Source organism: Sphaerulina musiva (assembly GCF_000320565.1).
Source record: "Sphaerulina musiva SO2202 unplaced genomic scaffold SEPMUscaffold_9, whole genome shotgun sequence".
Classification (NCBI taxonomy): domain Eukaryota; kingdom Fungi; phylum Ascomycota; class Dothideomycetes; order Mycosphaerellales; family Mycosphaerellaceae; genus Sphaerulina; species Sphaerulina musiva.
In genome coordinates, this window is record NW_016017391.1 from 803,484 (window position 1) to 819,078 (window position 15,595).

The 15,595-nt window shown below is 52.9% G+C and overlaps 6 protein-coding genes across 6 annotated transcripts; 1 reads left to right on the forward strand and 5 right to left on the reverse strand.

The window, feature by feature from the left end:
• Nucleotides 1-15: 15 nt before the first annotated feature.
• Nucleotides 16-1,395, reverse strand: SEPMUDRAFT_70988 (FA_desaturase-domain-containing protein; the record flags this gene model as incomplete). The annotated part of the gene is made up of 3 exons (XM_016909925.1): nt 16-291; nt 382-550; nt 618-1,395. The coding sequence occupies 3 exons, from the start codon at nt 1,393-1,395 to the stop codon at nt 93-95; spliced, it is 1,146 nt and encodes a 381-aa protein (XP_016758110.1). The 3' UTR covers nt 16-92.
• A 215-nt stretch (nt 1,396-1,610) lies between these two features.
• On the reverse strand, nt 1,611-2,273 carry SEPMUDRAFT_151065 (uncharacterized protein). The gene has a single exon (XM_016906571.1). It carries the CDS (start codon nt 2,095-2,097, stop codon nt 1,819-1,821), a length of 279 nt encoding a protein of 92 aa, XP_016758111.1. The 5' UTR covers nt 2,098-2,273; the 3' UTR covers nt 1,611-1,818.
• Nucleotides 2,274-2,999: 726 nt separating this feature from the next.
• On the reverse strand, nt 3,000-7,081 carry SEPMUDRAFT_151066 (uncharacterized protein). Its single transcript, XM_016906572.1, has one exon. The coding sequence runs from the start codon at nt 6,988-6,990 to the stop codon at nt 3,160-3,162; it is 3,831 nt and encodes a 1,276-aa protein (XP_016758112.1). The 5' UTR covers nt 6,991-7,081; the 3' UTR covers nt 3,000-3,159.
• A 69-nt stretch (nt 7,082-7,150) lies between these two features.
• SEPMUDRAFT_127714 (uncharacterized protein) lies at nt 7,151-8,025 on the forward strand. The gene is made up of 2 exons (XM_016902168.1): nt 7,151-7,203; nt 7,295-8,025. The coding sequence occupies exons 1-2, from the start codon at nt 7,184-7,186 to the stop codon at nt 7,716-7,718; spliced, it is 444 nt and encodes a 147-aa protein (XP_016758113.1). The 5' UTR covers nt 7,151-7,183; the 3' UTR covers nt 7,719-8,025.
• A 2,542-nt stretch (nt 8,026-10,567) lies between these two features.
• Nucleotides 10,568-12,999, reverse strand: SEPMUDRAFT_151067 (uncharacterized protein). The gene has a single exon (XM_016906573.1). The coding sequence runs from the start codon at nt 12,777-12,779 to the stop codon at nt 10,821-10,823; it is 1,959 nt and encodes a 652-aa protein (XP_016758114.1). The 5' UTR covers nt 12,780-12,999; the 3' UTR covers nt 10,568-10,820.
• Nucleotides 13,000-13,318: 319 nt separating this feature from the next.
• On the reverse strand, nt 13,319-15,270 carry SEPMUDRAFT_151068 (P-loop containing nucleoside triphosphate hydrolase protein). The gene is made up of 3 exons (XM_016906574.1): nt 14,680-15,270; nt 14,404-14,576; nt 13,319-14,340 (listed from the first exon to the last, which is right to left on the reverse strand). The coding sequence occupies exons 1-3, from the start codon at nt 15,253-15,255 to the stop codon at nt 13,395-13,397; spliced, it is 1,695 nt and encodes a 564-aa protein (XP_016758115.1). The 5' UTR covers nt 15,256-15,270; the 3' UTR covers nt 13,319-13,394.
• Nucleotides 15,271-15,595: the final 325 nt, after the last annotated feature.

A 15,595-nucleotide genomic window follows, 5' to 3' on the forward strand; every position in this document is an offset into this window, starting at 1 on the left:
CAACCCACCCACGCCCACACGCCCCCACCAACCAACCCCCTCTATTTTTTTAAGAAAAAAAAAGACAAGATAAAAAGACATGTCAATCATCATCATTGAGTCTTGACACGACCGGACTTCATCGCCCACTGCAACACACCCGGTTTGCCCTCTGCGGGTTTCACGACGTGACATGTCGTAAACGCTTGCCACAAAGCCAGCCAAAAGGGAGTGGCATCTTGCTTGTAGCGGTTGCCGAGCATGGGGCGAATGGCTTCGGTGGCTTCTTCGGCGTGGTAGAAGGGGATGGAACTAGAGATTGTAAGAAGGAGAAGAAGAAGAAGAAGAAGTCAATGGTGGGGATCATGAGGGGTCTGGCGGAAGAGAGATGTAGTAACTTACGGAAAGAGGTGATGCACCACGTGGCAGTCAATGATGCCGTGGAAAATGTGTTTGCCAATGAAACCAAAGGGGCGGTCGACAGTCTCCAGAGCACCGTCGGTGTAGTTCCATCGATCGGCTTCGAAGTGCTGGTTGTCCGGGTGAGTGTGGTGGAGGTATGTAATCGCCACTGCGTTTTTTTTCTTCCATTAGTATACCCAACTTAAAGTTGATTATGAGAATGGAGCAACACTTACCCAACCAGTTGTTAACCCACATGTATGGGACTCCGTACAAAAGGAGAACATTGGTCATGCCAATGTGCGTTCCCAGGATGCACAGCCCAATGAACACTGCGGCCACGCCAAAGGTCGAAGCGAGAATGGCCAGACGTTGTGATTTGGTCCAGATGCCAGCTTCCGGGTTAAAATGGCTGTTCCACAGGATGAACGAGCTCGTCTTCCCTGGTGTGGATGCGCTGCCGCCACTGGCATACGACAGCATGTATGCTTGCCATCCAAACGTCTGGTGGAGAATGAGAAGAGCCAGGTGGTACAATGGTGCATCTTCCGTGTGACCGAGCATGTCGGCCACCTTCTTGGCCAACGTCTTCTCGCCTTCACGGTGGGGTACAAACGCCGTGTCCTTCTCCATGTGGTTGTGGTAGCGGTGATGACGAGCATGGGTGTATTTCCAGGAAAAGTACGGTACCATCAGGACACTGTGCAGCACAAAGCCAGCCGCATTGTTGGCAGCATTCGATGAGTAGAGGGCTCCATGGCCGCCCTCGTGCGCCAAGATCCAGATGCCGACGAAGAAGAGACCCTGCAGGTAGCCATATGCAGCCCATGTCAGCCATCTGAGCGGCGAGGTTTCGATCTGGTTGATGTAGAGATAACCAATGACTGCCAGAGTGGAAGCCAGGGTGAGGTCGACGATGATGTGTGCTGTTGAACGCAATGCTGAGGCACGAAAGCAGTGATCGGGGACAGCCTTGCGAAGTTCTCCCACAGTGACGTCCTTGGAAGGTGCCATGGTGGCAGGTTGCTCGGTGGCGGTTGTGGTTGTGGTTGTTGTTATTGTTGACATTCTGCTCATGAGGTATGCAATGGCAACGTAGTCCTTGTTGCGGATGTTGTTGTTGCTGTTGTTGTTGTTGTTGTTGTTGTTTTTGTGAAAAGTGAGAGTCTCTTCACTTGTCTAAACTGCGCCAGCTCGCAGAGAAGGTGCGAGACGGTGCCCCTTTGCTCTCGAGTGCAGTCGGTGAAGGACGGACGTCTTGGCGTGTGAAACTGGAGTGTTTGAAAAGAAACGTACTCCCTTTTTCGACGTGACAGTTTGGCTGATGCACCAAACTTTAGCAGATCGGTGAGGGCGCTAGTAGTGCTGCAGGGTCTGCGGAGCGTAGCGCGAAAGGGTTGAGAGAACTGCGGCGAGACCGATAGAACTAGTCAGGAGTCAGTGCTCCGGCTCCCAGCCCCCAGAACCCAGCACCCAGGTAAACATTTGCCGGCCCTTGGCAGCACTATTTTCGCGACACTGGTGCGTGACAATGGATTGAACTCGAAGCCGACGACGTGAAGCAGTACCAGGTGGAAGAATTCCAAACACAGAGAGAGTGGAACGCGATGAGTCGATCGATGGAAAAATGTATGCAAAAGCGGAAAAAGGGTGATGATTCCCGACGTGCCAAATGTGCATGGGTAACATGAGACCGGAGTAGACATGGCCACACATTTATCCTAGGTTGACCCGGGCGACAGGGTGTCTCGGTTTGCGAAGAACGTCTATGGAATTACACACGCAGCGCGGCAGCGGACAACAGCAAGCATCTCAGGCTATGGGAGCGATAGAGATATTTTATTACCGCACACGATTGCCGACTTGTTGCTCTACTGTGCCGTGCACCCCACACCATTTCTGTTTCCTTCATGTGCTGCCACGCTGCCTCTGAGCATGAACAGACGCGCTCGCTCCTGGAGGCCCACTCGCTGCATCTGTATCGCATCCCCGCAACCACACCTCGCTCGCAGTCCGCATGTCTCGGAACAGGAGGAGAAGGAAAAGGAGGCGAAAGCGAGGCGTGAGGACGAGGCGCGGATACGGCGACGAGACAGAGCGCGGGCGGAGTGGTCCTTTGCTGCATCTGTTCTGGACGGGCGCACGATAGTCTCGTCCAGCGTCGATCGAGACTACTAGTAGTAAAAGAGCGTACATGTAGTAAGTCATGAGAAAGGGAAAAAAAAAGCCGCCACCGTGGGAAGCACGTTGCGCGACTCGGGTGTGCTCTGGCTGGCTGGCTGGCTGGCTGGCCCCTTGGGCTGGTTGCGCGAAAAAATGCGAAAATTGAGTGAAGTGGGTGAAGTTCGCAACTGTGGGTCCCCATGATTTGAGCCTTGCTCGTTAGTTTCTTGGCAAATGTGCGGGCGGGAACGATCACGAGCGGGTCGGCATAACAATATCCCTTGCCTTTACTCAGGTACCTCCTAGAGTGATGGTTGGTACTGCTGACACAGGTGAGCTAACGTACTACTCACCTATCTCCTACCTCCTGATAAGGCTGTATCACAGACGCTCGACCATACGTGGAAAACATAGCAGCAGTGGGCACGAGGAAGAGAGATCCAACAACGAAAGCTGGTGTATACATTCAACATTAAAGCTGGCCTCCATATATATACGCGGGCCTTCATGGTATCATGTGTAAAAGTCACGATTACCGCTATAATATTCCACACAAGGAAAATCGTTGCCTCTGTGAGGCTGCATCTGCCCGACGACCGTGTTTCTCGTCCTCTTTCACGTCCTGCGCTGCAAGAAGACAGGTACGTCGGTCAGATCCAGACCATAGTCCTCACTAATCTTGATGCTCTTTCTGCTCAGGTTGTCGCTCGAAGAGCTCCGTGTACCAGCGCTACCTACGAGACCCGCCTGGCGATCCCATCCGAATTCGAGCCCACCACCGTAGCGGTTGAATCCGCTGGGAGAGGTGGGCTTGGATCGGCTGGGCTGACGGCCCAGCCTCATCTTGTCCACATCACTCTTCATGACCTGACAAGATCGACGAGCCATGTTCAGTGCCCGTGAACGCTCGGCCTGTACAGAGTCGGCAGGACGGTACGGCATGTAATTGGTCAGTGAGACTTGCGACGCACTGCGGTTGCGTCCCGTGGCCACGCTGCTAGTGCTGCCATTGTTGCTCGTGTAGAGCGATGTGTGCGAAGAGACCGTGGTAGTCATGGTAGTGGTCGTGGTGTGAGAGATGGCGCTGTTCCTCGAAAGATCCACAATCCTCGACGCACGACCATCAGTGGACGACATTGTCACATACGTGGCAGTCGAGACGATGCTATTTGAGCGACGCAGGCTGGGCACGGCCGACTCGTTCTCCAAATCACTGTCATGGGGCATATGGCCAACCACTTGAACAGTGCTGCGGCGTTTGTGAGCCGTGCTGGTACTATCCGCGGCTTCTTCAGACGCGGGCGGTGTCACATGACTGGAGACGACAATCGACGGCGAGGTCGGACTGTTTGCAGTGGGTGTGGTGTTGTCGACTGGGCTCATCTCGTCAGCTGCTGGAAGTTCAGCGGCGCCTCCAATGACCGAGAGACGTTGATGCCATCTCGCGGATTGGTGCTCCCACCCAGGCCAACCAGAATGCTGGGCATCGTGGGTAGGCGATGCAGGTTTGGACTTTGTCTCAGCGGCCCGAGGAGGCTTGATCAGAGGCTCGAAGCTGAATTGTCTTCGGTGCAATGGCTTGCTGTCGGCCTCGGCTGGCATCTCGGTGTCGCTGGGGCCCTCTGCAATAGGCGGTTCACCCACCACGGTCTGTGAGAAAAGCGATAAGCTGAGGTCTTGGTCCTGTGGAGCCAGGTTGGTCGAGCTCTGATCACGACCCGACTCTGCGCTGCTGCGAGATTGGGCTGTGGGCGATGCCTTCGGACTGTTCTTCATTTTCTTGGACATCATCAGATCGGCCTTGCAGAGTATCGATTCCAGGTCCGTAGGCAGCTCTGGTAGTGGAGGAATACTATGAGATGGAAAACCGCGCAGGCTGATCTGTGGCTGCGCTGCTGCGATTTGTGCCTCCTGCGCAGCAGGCGACGACTCCTCCGACGCAGGTTTGCTCTGCCACTCCGGATAGAGGTCTTGGACAGACCTCTTTGCAGGGATTGGCGCCACTCGTTGAGCTGGTGTTGCTGCTTCTGCCTTGGCTGGCTTCGTCATGTTCTCACGGCTCTTCTTGCCTCGCAGGCTGGCCCGACGTACGCCTCTTGGAACCGAAGCAATAGTGCTGCCTTCGCTCTCTTTTTGCGGAATAGTCTCGAGAGCCCTGGCCGCAGACTGAAAGTCGGAATGAACCGGGTCGGCAGTGGTCTCGTTGTGACTTCGTATGCAACTTGCATTCGCCATGTTTTCAAGATTGCCTGGACGCTTAGAAAGCGCTTTCCCAGGCCCTGCGAGACTTTTACTACGTTTACGCTCGAGCGAGCTTGGCAGAGGAGGCACAGGGGGCTGCTCGACACTCTCTTCTGGTATGGTCTTGCTGCTCCTTCGCCCGAAGCTCTTGCCTCTTCCACCCCAGGACCTCGAAGATCGATGGCTGGACTGACTAGGGTGAGGGGAAGAACTGACACTGCCCTCATCATCCGCATCTGAATTATGCTTGGCTGGAGGAACGTGCTTGATGATGGTCTGGGCTGAAGTTGGGGTCGCGGGTGTAGACTGCTGCTCCGGCATGCGCGTAGGGGAGTCTGTCACTGGCGTACCCACGGTCGCCTGAGAAACATCCATAGACTGTCGAGCCCTGTCTTGCTCCTCTTTTCTCTGCTGACGAACAGGCTCAGGAAGCTTCTTCTGCAATGTTCTGCGTCGCGTCTCTATCGAGGTCTTTCCGGTATGAGAGGATTGAGCAGAAGGACTCTGCGGGAGCGATTCGTATGGCTGAGAAGCGACAGAAGACGTGTTGGCAGCTACGCGGTTCTTCTTCGCATCGCGAGCGCGGGATCGGAATATGGCCAACGGCGAAAGCTTCCTTTTGCTCTCCACGGGTGGTGCATCTTTCTGCGCAGTGGCGCTCCGAGGACTGTGTAAGCTTGTAGAACTGCTACGAGGATCCGCAGCACTTTTGGCTTCAGCATTTGCGGCTGATGAGGCCGGTATCACTGGAGCGGCAGTACTGATGTCAATTGCTGGCACAGGGGACTTCTCCGGAGTCGTCTCCAGCGTCGTTGCTCTGCTGGCGCCAGTCGGGCTCGTGCGCTTAGGTGTCGAGTTGGACGCTTCCGAGTAGTAGCCACTATCTTGCTTTCGCAAGGCCGGAGGCGAATTCCTGAGGAACGGCGCCTTGTTGGGCGCGGAGGCTTCTTCAGAGTTCTCGCCGCCTTCGTTCCCATCTTGTATCTGTTCCAAGGCAGGAGGGCGACTGGTGAGCTTCAGCAGCGCCTTTGCGCAGGCATCGTCGTCTTCCTCTTCATCCTCGTCCAGATCCTTGACAGTGCTGAGTCGATGGGAAGGCAACTCGTGCACCTGTTCTACATATGGACTTGTGACAATGTCACAGTCGAGCAGGTACTCGTTGGACAAATGCTTCGCCCTCTGGTTCCATCTTTGCTCGAATCGGGGCATGTCAGTTGAGCGACGAGCAGGCAGCGCATCGTCTTTGGTTTCGCTTTTCTGTCGTTGCTCTGGCTTCAGTGTTTCTGGCCGTGGTCCTTGGGGCTTGGGCTGAACAACACTGGTTAGTGACGGAATGGGCCGCGAAGTGCGCAGACCCCATTGTTGCGAGCGTCGCTGAGCAAGCGAGAGCAATGCTCCCGAGCCAAGCGAGTCCTGACTATGACGACGCTGGCGTTGTTGCGAGGTAGCCTGAGAAGCGTCGCCAGAGACCAGGACAGGTGCATCTTCCGATCTCCTCGCCGGCGGTATCTCCTCCTTTGGGCTGCTTTTGTCCTCTGAAGCTACTAGTTTCAGTGTTGTGGCAGGCTCAGGTGACGCAGGACGTCCATTCGTGACGCGCAAAGTGCCTGGGCTAAAAGCACCGCCTTGTCTGGAGTAGGAAGAATCTGGAGCTGTCCCAGTACTGGTAATTGAGAACGTCCTGGCATGAACAGCTGACATGGTTTCTTGGAACCACGCGCCATGTTGCTCGGCAGAAGAGTCCTTGCCTTTCGTGGTTTTCGCAGCGACTTCATCTTGTGAACGCAGTGGGTCTTCCAGGAAGCTACCTCGAGTTGCAAGTCCAGCTGGTCTTGCCGAACTAGTTCTGCCAGAAAGAGCGGAGAAGGCTGCATGTTCTTCGATCGACGACAGCTGAGGCGGAGGCACGGGGGAGACATCTCTCGTCGGCAGGAGTGCTTTGTGCAAGGACACCAATTCCTCGGGAGATGCAGTCTTCTTCAACTGTTGCAGCAGGTTGATAGCTTGTTCAATGTCAATCTTGCTCAAGCTCTCTGGTAGCCCCGGCAGTCCAGGCGACCGTTGTGTCTCCCCGTTTGTCCCGTTCGTTGCTCTCTTCGACTCCAGGCTGTTAACCGTTGCGGACGAGGCTCCAAAACCAGCATCAACGTCCAATGCCGATGATGACACGACCCTGGACAAGCGCTGCTTGCCTATGTGTGGCATATCGGCAGCTGTTCCAACGTCTTCCGGAAATGTTGACTGCCGTGGCAGAGTTGAGCGAGCATTGCTCTTCAGGTCGCTGAAGGAGGTTCGAGAGTGATTTGCAGCAACATATGCGTCTGTATTAGCAAGTACCGGAGTATTGTCGTTGCTGCGGGTTTTGGTCAATTTCGGCCTGCTGTGCCTGTGAAATGGCATGTTGGGCGTTGTGGATGGCTGTATTTGAACGAACATTAGCTCACGTCCGTTGTCGTTGATGTTGTTGTACCCGTCCATTGTCAACGTTGACGATGCATGAATGACATACGATTTTTTTTAAACGAGTGTCGGTTCTGATATTAATCAGTGTGAGCTATGGTGCATTGCCCCAGGCAACAGAAAGTCGCGTTTCTTCTGCTGGTCTGCCCTCGCGGGGGTGGGTGAGCAGGCCGCAATCGGTTCGTCCAGGTTTCACCGGGTGTTGTGGTCGTCCAGCCACGCCCAGCACTGCGAAGCTTGTAGCCGTTGCAGTGTTCCAAGGGCTAGTCCGGGAAGGCTTGGGTGGTCGTGGTCGTGGTCGTGGTTCGACGGGGACGGGAACACAACGAAGGACAACAGCAGTATCAAGTCGGTCAGTCCGTCTGCACTGGGCCGTGGTAGAATTAACTATGTATGTATTAGTTGTGCTAAAGGATAGCGGCAGCAGCACTGCCTTGGATGATGAGCACGAGGGCGGCAGTGCCCAGTTCTAATAATCTATGGGCGGAGATGAGGCCATCGCCTGTGGACGAAACTTGGATAGAGCCTGCATCCATCGACATGAGAAGTGGAGTCGCGGCCGCGTTTCATGGCCCCCAAGTCAGCCACAAGCATTTCCCGTTGCGGGTTGCTGGTATGGTCAGTGTGCTGCTGTTGCTTGCAGAGTTGCAGTCGGTGCGGGCCTCGCAGATCGAGCGGCAGGCTACGTAGGGTACTGCTGTACCAGGAGGTAGGTAGAATTACTTTGTCCGTCCCAAGTCCTGTGGCTCACCGACAGCCAGTCATGTCACGCCATCGGTGCGAATTTGTGGGAGATGGGAAAAAAAGGTTGCCGGATCGCCATGGCAATGGAAACCAGGCGCGTGTCGCTTGCTGGCTTCTGTTGCATATGCCATTAACCTATGCCGCTCATATCGCGCGAGAAGGAGGAGGCTATTTTTCCATTTTCGTAACCTTTCATTATTGTCTTATCCGACGGACTTTCCATGGGCCGTCTGCTTGCACCCGTGTGTGGCCAGTCTAGTCACGAGAAGTGAATCAGGTACATGTATACCTACCTACAGTACTGTATGTGGTAGGATAGTATCTCGTAGGATAGAGAATGACCACTCGCTTCCTTGATGACGCGACCAGGATCGAGATGGACATCCCGAGGCGAGGCTCACGTACAACAACATGGCCAGGTTCCCAGATACCTGACCTGCACATGATGCACCGCCCACGCGTGCTCTGCATCGTCAGCACTCTCTACTCTCCAACGAGGTAGAAGATACTACTGCAGCACTTCCATGCTTCTAGCTCCAACGGCCGAAGTTGGCACAGCTGACAAAAAAACCCCCAAACTGCCGCCGTTTTCATACCAAGTCCGAGTCTGATACAGGCAACCATATTGTTCTCATCTCATTCGCAAGCACGTCCACGTATGTCTACCCTACGGGTCCTACGCAACACATGCCAAGCCATCTGAGATCTACGATAAGCGTTGACTGTGGCGTTGCGACAGTCATCGGCAATCTGTAGTTCTACCTACGAGGGTAGTACACTGTCAGTACCTACTTGTACGCTCTCCAACGGTCGTGACGGATCTCCCGGAGAGTCCATGCTGCTCGTTCTATATCAGGATCTCGTACGTATAGGTACCTCGAGGCCTGTGATAGCACTTGCCGAAATCAGTGAGCATTACTACAGGTGCTGTACCTTACTGTACGGGTAGCATGCCCACACCGCTGCCTGGGCTGGGAGGCAGACAGGCAAGCAGACAGGCAGGCAAGCAGGCAGGCATCCAGGTCAGTCCAAACAACTACCTCAGCCAGCTCATCATCATTCGGACCTGTGCCGCCGTTGTTGGCAGCAGCAGCACCAGCAGCACATTCAAGGCATAATACACGCACATGTACCTACAGTAGTACCGTTTAGTCCTCTGCGTTGTCTTATTGTGTTGGTTTTTAACACCGAAGGTTTGTTTCAGTATACGGCCCTTGACCGCTTTCCACCAATCCACCTCACCAGTTCGATCAACGGCACCAAACACATCACGCAACGCTCTCCCCAAAAGAATGTTTCAACACTATGCAACTTGCATAGCCTCCCTCTCTCCCTCTACTCCCTCCATAAGCCCTCAACCATCCATGGTCTGATGATTATGGTGAGGATCATAATGCTCGCACATGCGGGAAATCCGAAAAAACAAAGTAATAATAAGCCTCAGGTACCTAGGTAGGTAGGCAGCCAGGCACGGACAGGACGAGGACCCTCACTCCCTCACTCGCTCGCTCGCTCGCACCCGAACTGACATGGAAGCCTCAATCAGCTCTCCACGGTCCACCACTATCACATACCTTAATTGCCCGTCCGCCCGCCTGGAACCCCACCACCCACCTCCGAGGCTCAACATGTATAGCATACCTCCTATATCTGCCATAGCTATATTAGCAATTATGAATTATAATCATTGTTCGGGATCCGATGTATACCTTACCTCCAACGGTTTACAGACCCTCTTTTTTCGGAGGGGTTTTTTTCTGGAGGTCTCCTCCCACGTGCTCAATTTTGAGAAAAAAAAGAATGTCCGATAGGTACTGCCCGGTCTGGTATTATTGTGATTGTGATTGGCAGGTAGGAGTTTCATCTAGAATACATTTTTACTATCAGATATAATACCTAAGTGCCCAACTTACAACGGACAACCTACATACAGTACCTAAATGATGTAATCGCAATTTTTGATCGCAAGAGAGAAAGAGAAATGAAATAAAATGAACAAATATGTCATAGTAAAAAAACCGCCACAACTGCATTACTCAAAAAAGTCCCGTCCTACATCGGATACAGGTAGTGTGAAGCATTGAGGGTTTCTCTATCCGGACACACCTAACGTCTGCACAGTTGCATACGTTCGCCATCAATGAGTCAATAAGGTACTAAAGGTAAGGTCCCTGAGGGAGTAAGTCAAGGTTAGGTACCTAATCGTCATCGTGGAGGTAGTGTGCTTCGAGCATGTCCGTCCTTTTTCGAAGGAGCGAAAAGAAAGAAAAAAAAAATGAAACAGGATGCAAACTGAGGTGCGTACGTACGCTTTTGATCAAGTCAGCGGAAGGCAGTCGTCATCTCTTTCCTGCATCTAGAGGCACATGCAGTACGTGTACCTGTACCTGTACCTGCCCACAGTACCTACCTACCTTAGACATACGCTCGAGCAAGTCCGTCCCATTTTCGAAGAAGCAGAAAATAAGAAAAAACAGGGAAATAAAAAAAAAAGACGTCCCGTCCACTGAGCTTGCTCGCGAGGGACAGTTTCTAGCCAAGGTAGCTGAAGGTAAAACTAAAAAATCGTTTCTATACAATAAAAACTACTACCTTATTGATGAGGAATCGAGTAGCACACACTAAGCGGAATCATTAACGCTAGGCAGTACAAGCCGGGGAATTAATCAATAGCAATAACCTTCTTCTTCTTCTTCTTCTTCTTCTTCTTCTTCTTCCTCCTCCTCCCTCGTAAAGGTGAACATAAAAAAGCTTGCAGACCGAAACACTGGCACTGCTTGGCTCATCCACACACATCAACATCGCTGCACACGAAACCAAAAACACATCCATTAACCACTTGTGGCGTTCCTTGTCCCATGCTGTAAAGCCTCATCATTGTCCAGACCATCACCACCACTTGTCTCACCTCCCTCCGTCCCTCCAGCTCTCTTATGACCCAAATTCTTCATCTTCGTCATTCGTTCTCTATTCCTCAACTTGGCGTCTTTGGTCGCCTGACTGAACGCTCCATGCTGATGCGCAACTGCATCCTCATCTTCCATGTCTCCTTCCATTCGATCCAGATCTTCAATATCACTACTCGAAACACTGTCGCTTCCGGATCCCATGGTGTAGAGAATTTGGTTGCCCTCTTGCTTCTTCCTCTCCCTCTGCTCCTTCTTCATTCGTTGTTGTTTCTCCGCGTCTTTGTTGCAGTCGAGTGTCAGGATGTGCAGACCGGGAAGTTGCTTTGCGAGAAACTTCTTAAGTAATGGTAGCAAGTCTGCGTTGGGTCGATATGTTCCGGAGTCGTTGTCGATGACTAGTTGGTAGTATTTAGGGTCTTGAGGGGGGTCGCTGTCCGGTGGTCCATCCTCAAGATTATCCGGAGGGTGCTCCTCGTTGTTTTGATGATCGGGAGGATGAGATTGACTGCTCTCCTCAGCTGGTTCGGGCGGAGGCGGTCTGTCGGGGTGTTTCAATCTCCGCACGAAGAACTCCCCGGAAAATGCTATATAGATGGAGACGTCTGCGTGCATCGTATGTTTGGACAACATGTCGATACTGAACTCTTTGCCGGTTTCGGTGAATCTCCAAAGTGCATCGAGGGTGAGAACATAGGTGAAGATTCGACCACCTTGATCGTGATGGACTAAATCGAGGAACTTCTTTGTCATTTCGATACTGGGACCTTCTGGAAAGTCTCCATGAACTGTCGAGCGAGCAAAGTTATAGACACGGGCATGTTGGTGATGCAGTGCCTTGCCCAAGATGACACCGGAGAGACCAGAAGATGTGAACATTCTGGAAACCCATGGCTTGAATTCCACGTAGCGATGATACAGCTGCGCAGGCACAGGTCCTTGTAGTTGTATCTGATTGGCCTGGAAGTTGTATCTCTCGACTTGCTTCTTACCCTTCTGCTCTTTGCCTCCAGACTGTGACTGCTGCGGAGAGTCGTCGTCCGGCTCCTTGATGTTAGCAAGGCGGCCCAGTATGGGCGAGTAGTGTCTGATCCAGCGACAGGGCCCGATGGTGTAGAGTCTGCCATTCTGGCCGTCTTCTGCTGTTCGCCCAAGTACCTCGACGCTCACAAAGACCACGCCACGGAACCGCTTGTCTTCCCTGAAGCATGTAGTCACGGCTTGCAGCGCATATGCACGGACACTGCCTTTGGTTGCGAGAAGCTTGTAGCCCTCATTCTTGATACCTTCCCACTGGTCGTCGAGACGCGGTACAGATATGTGCACTGCGCCCAGCACATCATCCTTATCGGCTGGATCCTCATCGTAGACACGCACTTTCAGCTTGAAGCCGGACGCGGGCACATTGGCAACGATCCAACATTCCTCCCACTCGGGCGTGATATCTTTCCGCACCGTTCTCGAGCGCCAACGCAGGTGTGGGTCTTCCTTGTGGCGCGTGGGCGTGTCGGTATTGAGCTGAGCCAAGATGTAGGGATCTGAAGAGAAGCCGTTGATATCGGCCATGGGCAAGTTCTCCGCGCGATGAAACGTCATCTTCACGGTATATCCAGAGGGGCGCTTCGGTATGGGAATGCTGTCGTAGCCACCCGAAGGACCTGGTTTGTTATCCTTTGTGTCTGCTCGTGCTGCGCCAGCGTCCTCTTCCTGCCTTTGCTGCTTCTCTCCGCCATCGTGCTCTTTCTTGCCCGTGGCCTCTGTGTCTTCCGGCTGGCGGTTCGCCTGTGGGTTCGCGCTGTCGACTGTTTTCTCGTTGAGGGCTTCGGGATGCGACTCGGACGATGTCTGCTGCACGTTCTGTTGCGCATCGGTGCGTTGCGACATGGCAACCGCAGCAGAGGCCTAATCGGCCTGCTCGCTCTCGGAAGATTAAGGTACTGTTGTGTAATTATTGATGCGATTGGTGGGAGGGTACATGTACTAGGTATGCAGATCCAAAATGAAAGACACCAGTGAACAGCAACAGACGCAAGAGGTGAACACAACAGCACAAAACGGACGAACAGACAGACAGAATGGATACGGCGAAAGAAACACGGCAGACCACTCGGAAGGAGCGCGCAGATGGAGGCTGGTGGGATGGCGTAAGCTCACACTGGCACCGCAGCTGACAGTGACGAAGTACCTCCAGAGGCTCCAGTGGAGGGGGCCAGACCCAGCCTCAAGCGCACATGTCACGCCATCTCGCACAAGCCTTCGTACAAGCCTTTTCCAAGCCAGCCAAGCTCTCGTATCCGTCCGTGTTATCACCAAATCTAATCTCCTAGCGGCAAGCCCATCCCCCGGCGAATATTCGTTCATTTCTCCACCAAGGACATTTCCGTCTTTTCTTGTCATCATGACACCTTTTTTATCTTCTAGATCCCGGTTTGGCAAGTCTACTAAGGTAAGGTACGCAGGTATGTCACGAACACGCAAGTTCTTTGGTGCTTACAGGTATTACTGCATCGCATAGGACCGCGAATTAATCACAGTCTGCTTAGTCGTGTTCAGTCGCGCCGTTCCAGCTTGCGCACCCTGCACATTCAAATTGCTCGCCATGCCCAAAAAATCCTGTCCTTGAGGAGCCGCAAGCGAGGGAACGAGAGCGGAGTCGGTGAATGTTCCGGGCATGCCTCTCCGCTTCTCGGATGACCTCCTCGGCACTGCGACCTGCGACGATGCGAAAGCAAGAACTGAAACATCGCCAGATGGCAAAGACGGCTGGGTTACCACCTCGGAGTCATTCCTAATCTCTTTCCGCAAGACTGCGGCCTGCTTCTTGAATACTCTCCAAAGCTCATACTTGTCCAGATTTTTATCGTCCTCTTCATCTTTCCCAGGGCCACCAGTATCGCCTGAATCATGCGCCAGGGCCAGCATACTGCCCACGAAGCATTCCTGCAGAAAGGCAAACGAGAAGCCATCTGTAATGCCGGCCATGGGCTTACATAGTCGCTCTGGGAATTCGATAGCAGAGTTGTGAGCAAGCTTCCTTCTCCACCATTGGCAATACAGTATCCTTTCGTGTTCATTGGGCAAGGGAAAGAGGTACTTTCTGTCGAAACGACTAGGTCTGCTCGTGAGACCGGGGTCCAGCTTCTCGAGATAGTTTGTGGACCCCACGACGAACAGTCCACTATTATCTTCGATGCCGTCCATTTCATTGAAGAAGTAGGAACGGGTCTGGGGCGTGACAATGGTCTCGATGTCCTCTAGGATTAACATGCAAGGTGCTAGATTGCGAGCTTGGCGAAAGACTTCTTGTATGTTGTATGTGAGCGGGGCCGCTTTGACATACAGAGTCGGAACGGGCTGCTTGCGATTAAGAAGAGTGTGCATGAGCGCCTTGATGCTGATGGTCTTCCCATTTCCAGGTGGACCGTGGAACAGGAGACCACGTTTCCTGTGAGGGAAGATTATCAGCACCATCGTTTCGTCGTCGTGCAAAGCTGGTACAATTGCTCACCATGGCACCCCCAAATCATCATAAACATCTTTACTATCGAAGAACTTCTCCGCAGCCTCGGTCAACTCCTTCTTCATACCCTCATCCAGAATGACTTTATCCCATGTCGCCTTCTGAACCTGCTGATAAAGCTTTTTATCCTGGTACCAGTATCTATCATACACCCACACGACCTGTGTAAATCCAGCACGTCAGCAAACACTATGCTGGAGGAAAAAGCCAAAAAGAAGAAGAAGAGAAGAAGAAAGAAAAGAAAGAGAAAAAAACCACACTCACCCCATCCAACAACCACCCCCCAACCGCTCGAATCAACTCATCCGTCTTCCCACTCGGCCCCAAAGGATGTTCCCCTCTAGCCCTCTCCTTCAACACATACTGCACATGATTCACCACATAAACCACAAACCCCTCCCCAGCCCAGCGATACGCATACTTTGCAAAATGCACACTCTCCGCCAACCCTCCATTGCGAGCTTGTAAAGAAGGTCCAACATAGCCACGCCACGAAGCAAACGAGTCCGTCTCCAAGTCGAGCTCGGCGAGAGCGTGACCTGCAGAAGCAAAGGATAAGAGCGGGATGTTGGGAACGGGAATGGCGGTGACGATCATGGAGGGGAAAGAGGCTCGGAGGGCGGTGAGGTATTGGAGGTCGTGGTCGGCGGTTTTGGCAGATGTGAGGTCGAGGACGTCGTCGAAGAGGTGGTATGGTTCTTGTTCTCGTTCTCCTTCTTCTCCCTCTTCTCCTTCTTCTTCGACGGACTTGTTCATGTTAGGTTCGTCATAGGTTGGGTTCTTCATCATCATCCTCATCCTCATCAAGAGGTCTTCCTGCTTTGAATGGGGAGATGCCATGGGTGGTGATGTTTCGACAGTCTTGAGAGTGACCTTCTGCTTCTGTGCTTGCGACTCCCGGGGGGTTCTTCTTTTCTTTGTGTTCTGGTCTAGCTCTGGGTACAGTTGCCAGGTATTGTGTGACTGGAAGCTGAAAAGCAAAGGCAGGTAGGTTGTTGTGGATCGCGGTGACGGCAGAAGGATTCTGGCGGAGTCGACCTTCGCGACGATCATTACTGCTTCAAACTCCATCGAGCCGGTGTAGGATTCACTCAGGTCAGCATCCCGCCGATAGAGCTGTTGGTTGAATACTACGTGTGCAAGTGCTGGACTGTGTGTTGCACCATGTTCACTACATATA

Coding starts and splice junctions, on each gene's coding strand:
- SEPMUDRAFT_151065 (XM_016906571.1), bottom strand. CDS start 2,097: ATGTGTGGCCATGTCTACTCCGGTCTCATGTTACCCATGCACATTTGG.
- SEPMUDRAFT_127714 (XM_016902168.1), top strand. CDS start 7,184: ATGTTGGGCGTTGTGGATGG. Junction 7,204..7,294: donor ATGTTGGGCGTTGTGGATGG/CTGTATTTGAAC, acceptor TGAATGACATAC/GATTTTTTTTAAACGAGTGT.
- SEPMUDRAFT_151068 (XM_016906574.1), bottom strand. CDS start 15,255: ATGGCATCTCCCCATTCAAAGCAGGAAGACCTCTTGATGAGGATGAGG. Junction 14,577..14,679: donor GGGGGTGGTTGTTGGATGGG/GTGAGTGTGGTT, acceptor GGATTTACACAG/GTCGTGTGGGTGTATGATAG. Junction 14,341..14,403: donor GATGATTTGGGGGTGCCATG/GTGAGCAATTGT, acceptor CTTCCCTCACAG/GAAACGTGGTCTCCTGTTCC.
- SEPMUDRAFT_151066 (XM_016906572.1), bottom strand. CDS start 6,990: ATGCCACACATAGGCAAGCAGCGCTTGTCCAGGGTCGTGTCATCATCG.
- SEPMUDRAFT_151067 (XM_016906573.1), bottom strand. CDS start 12,779: ATGTCGCAACGCACCGATGCGCAACAGAACGTGCAGCAGACATCGTCC.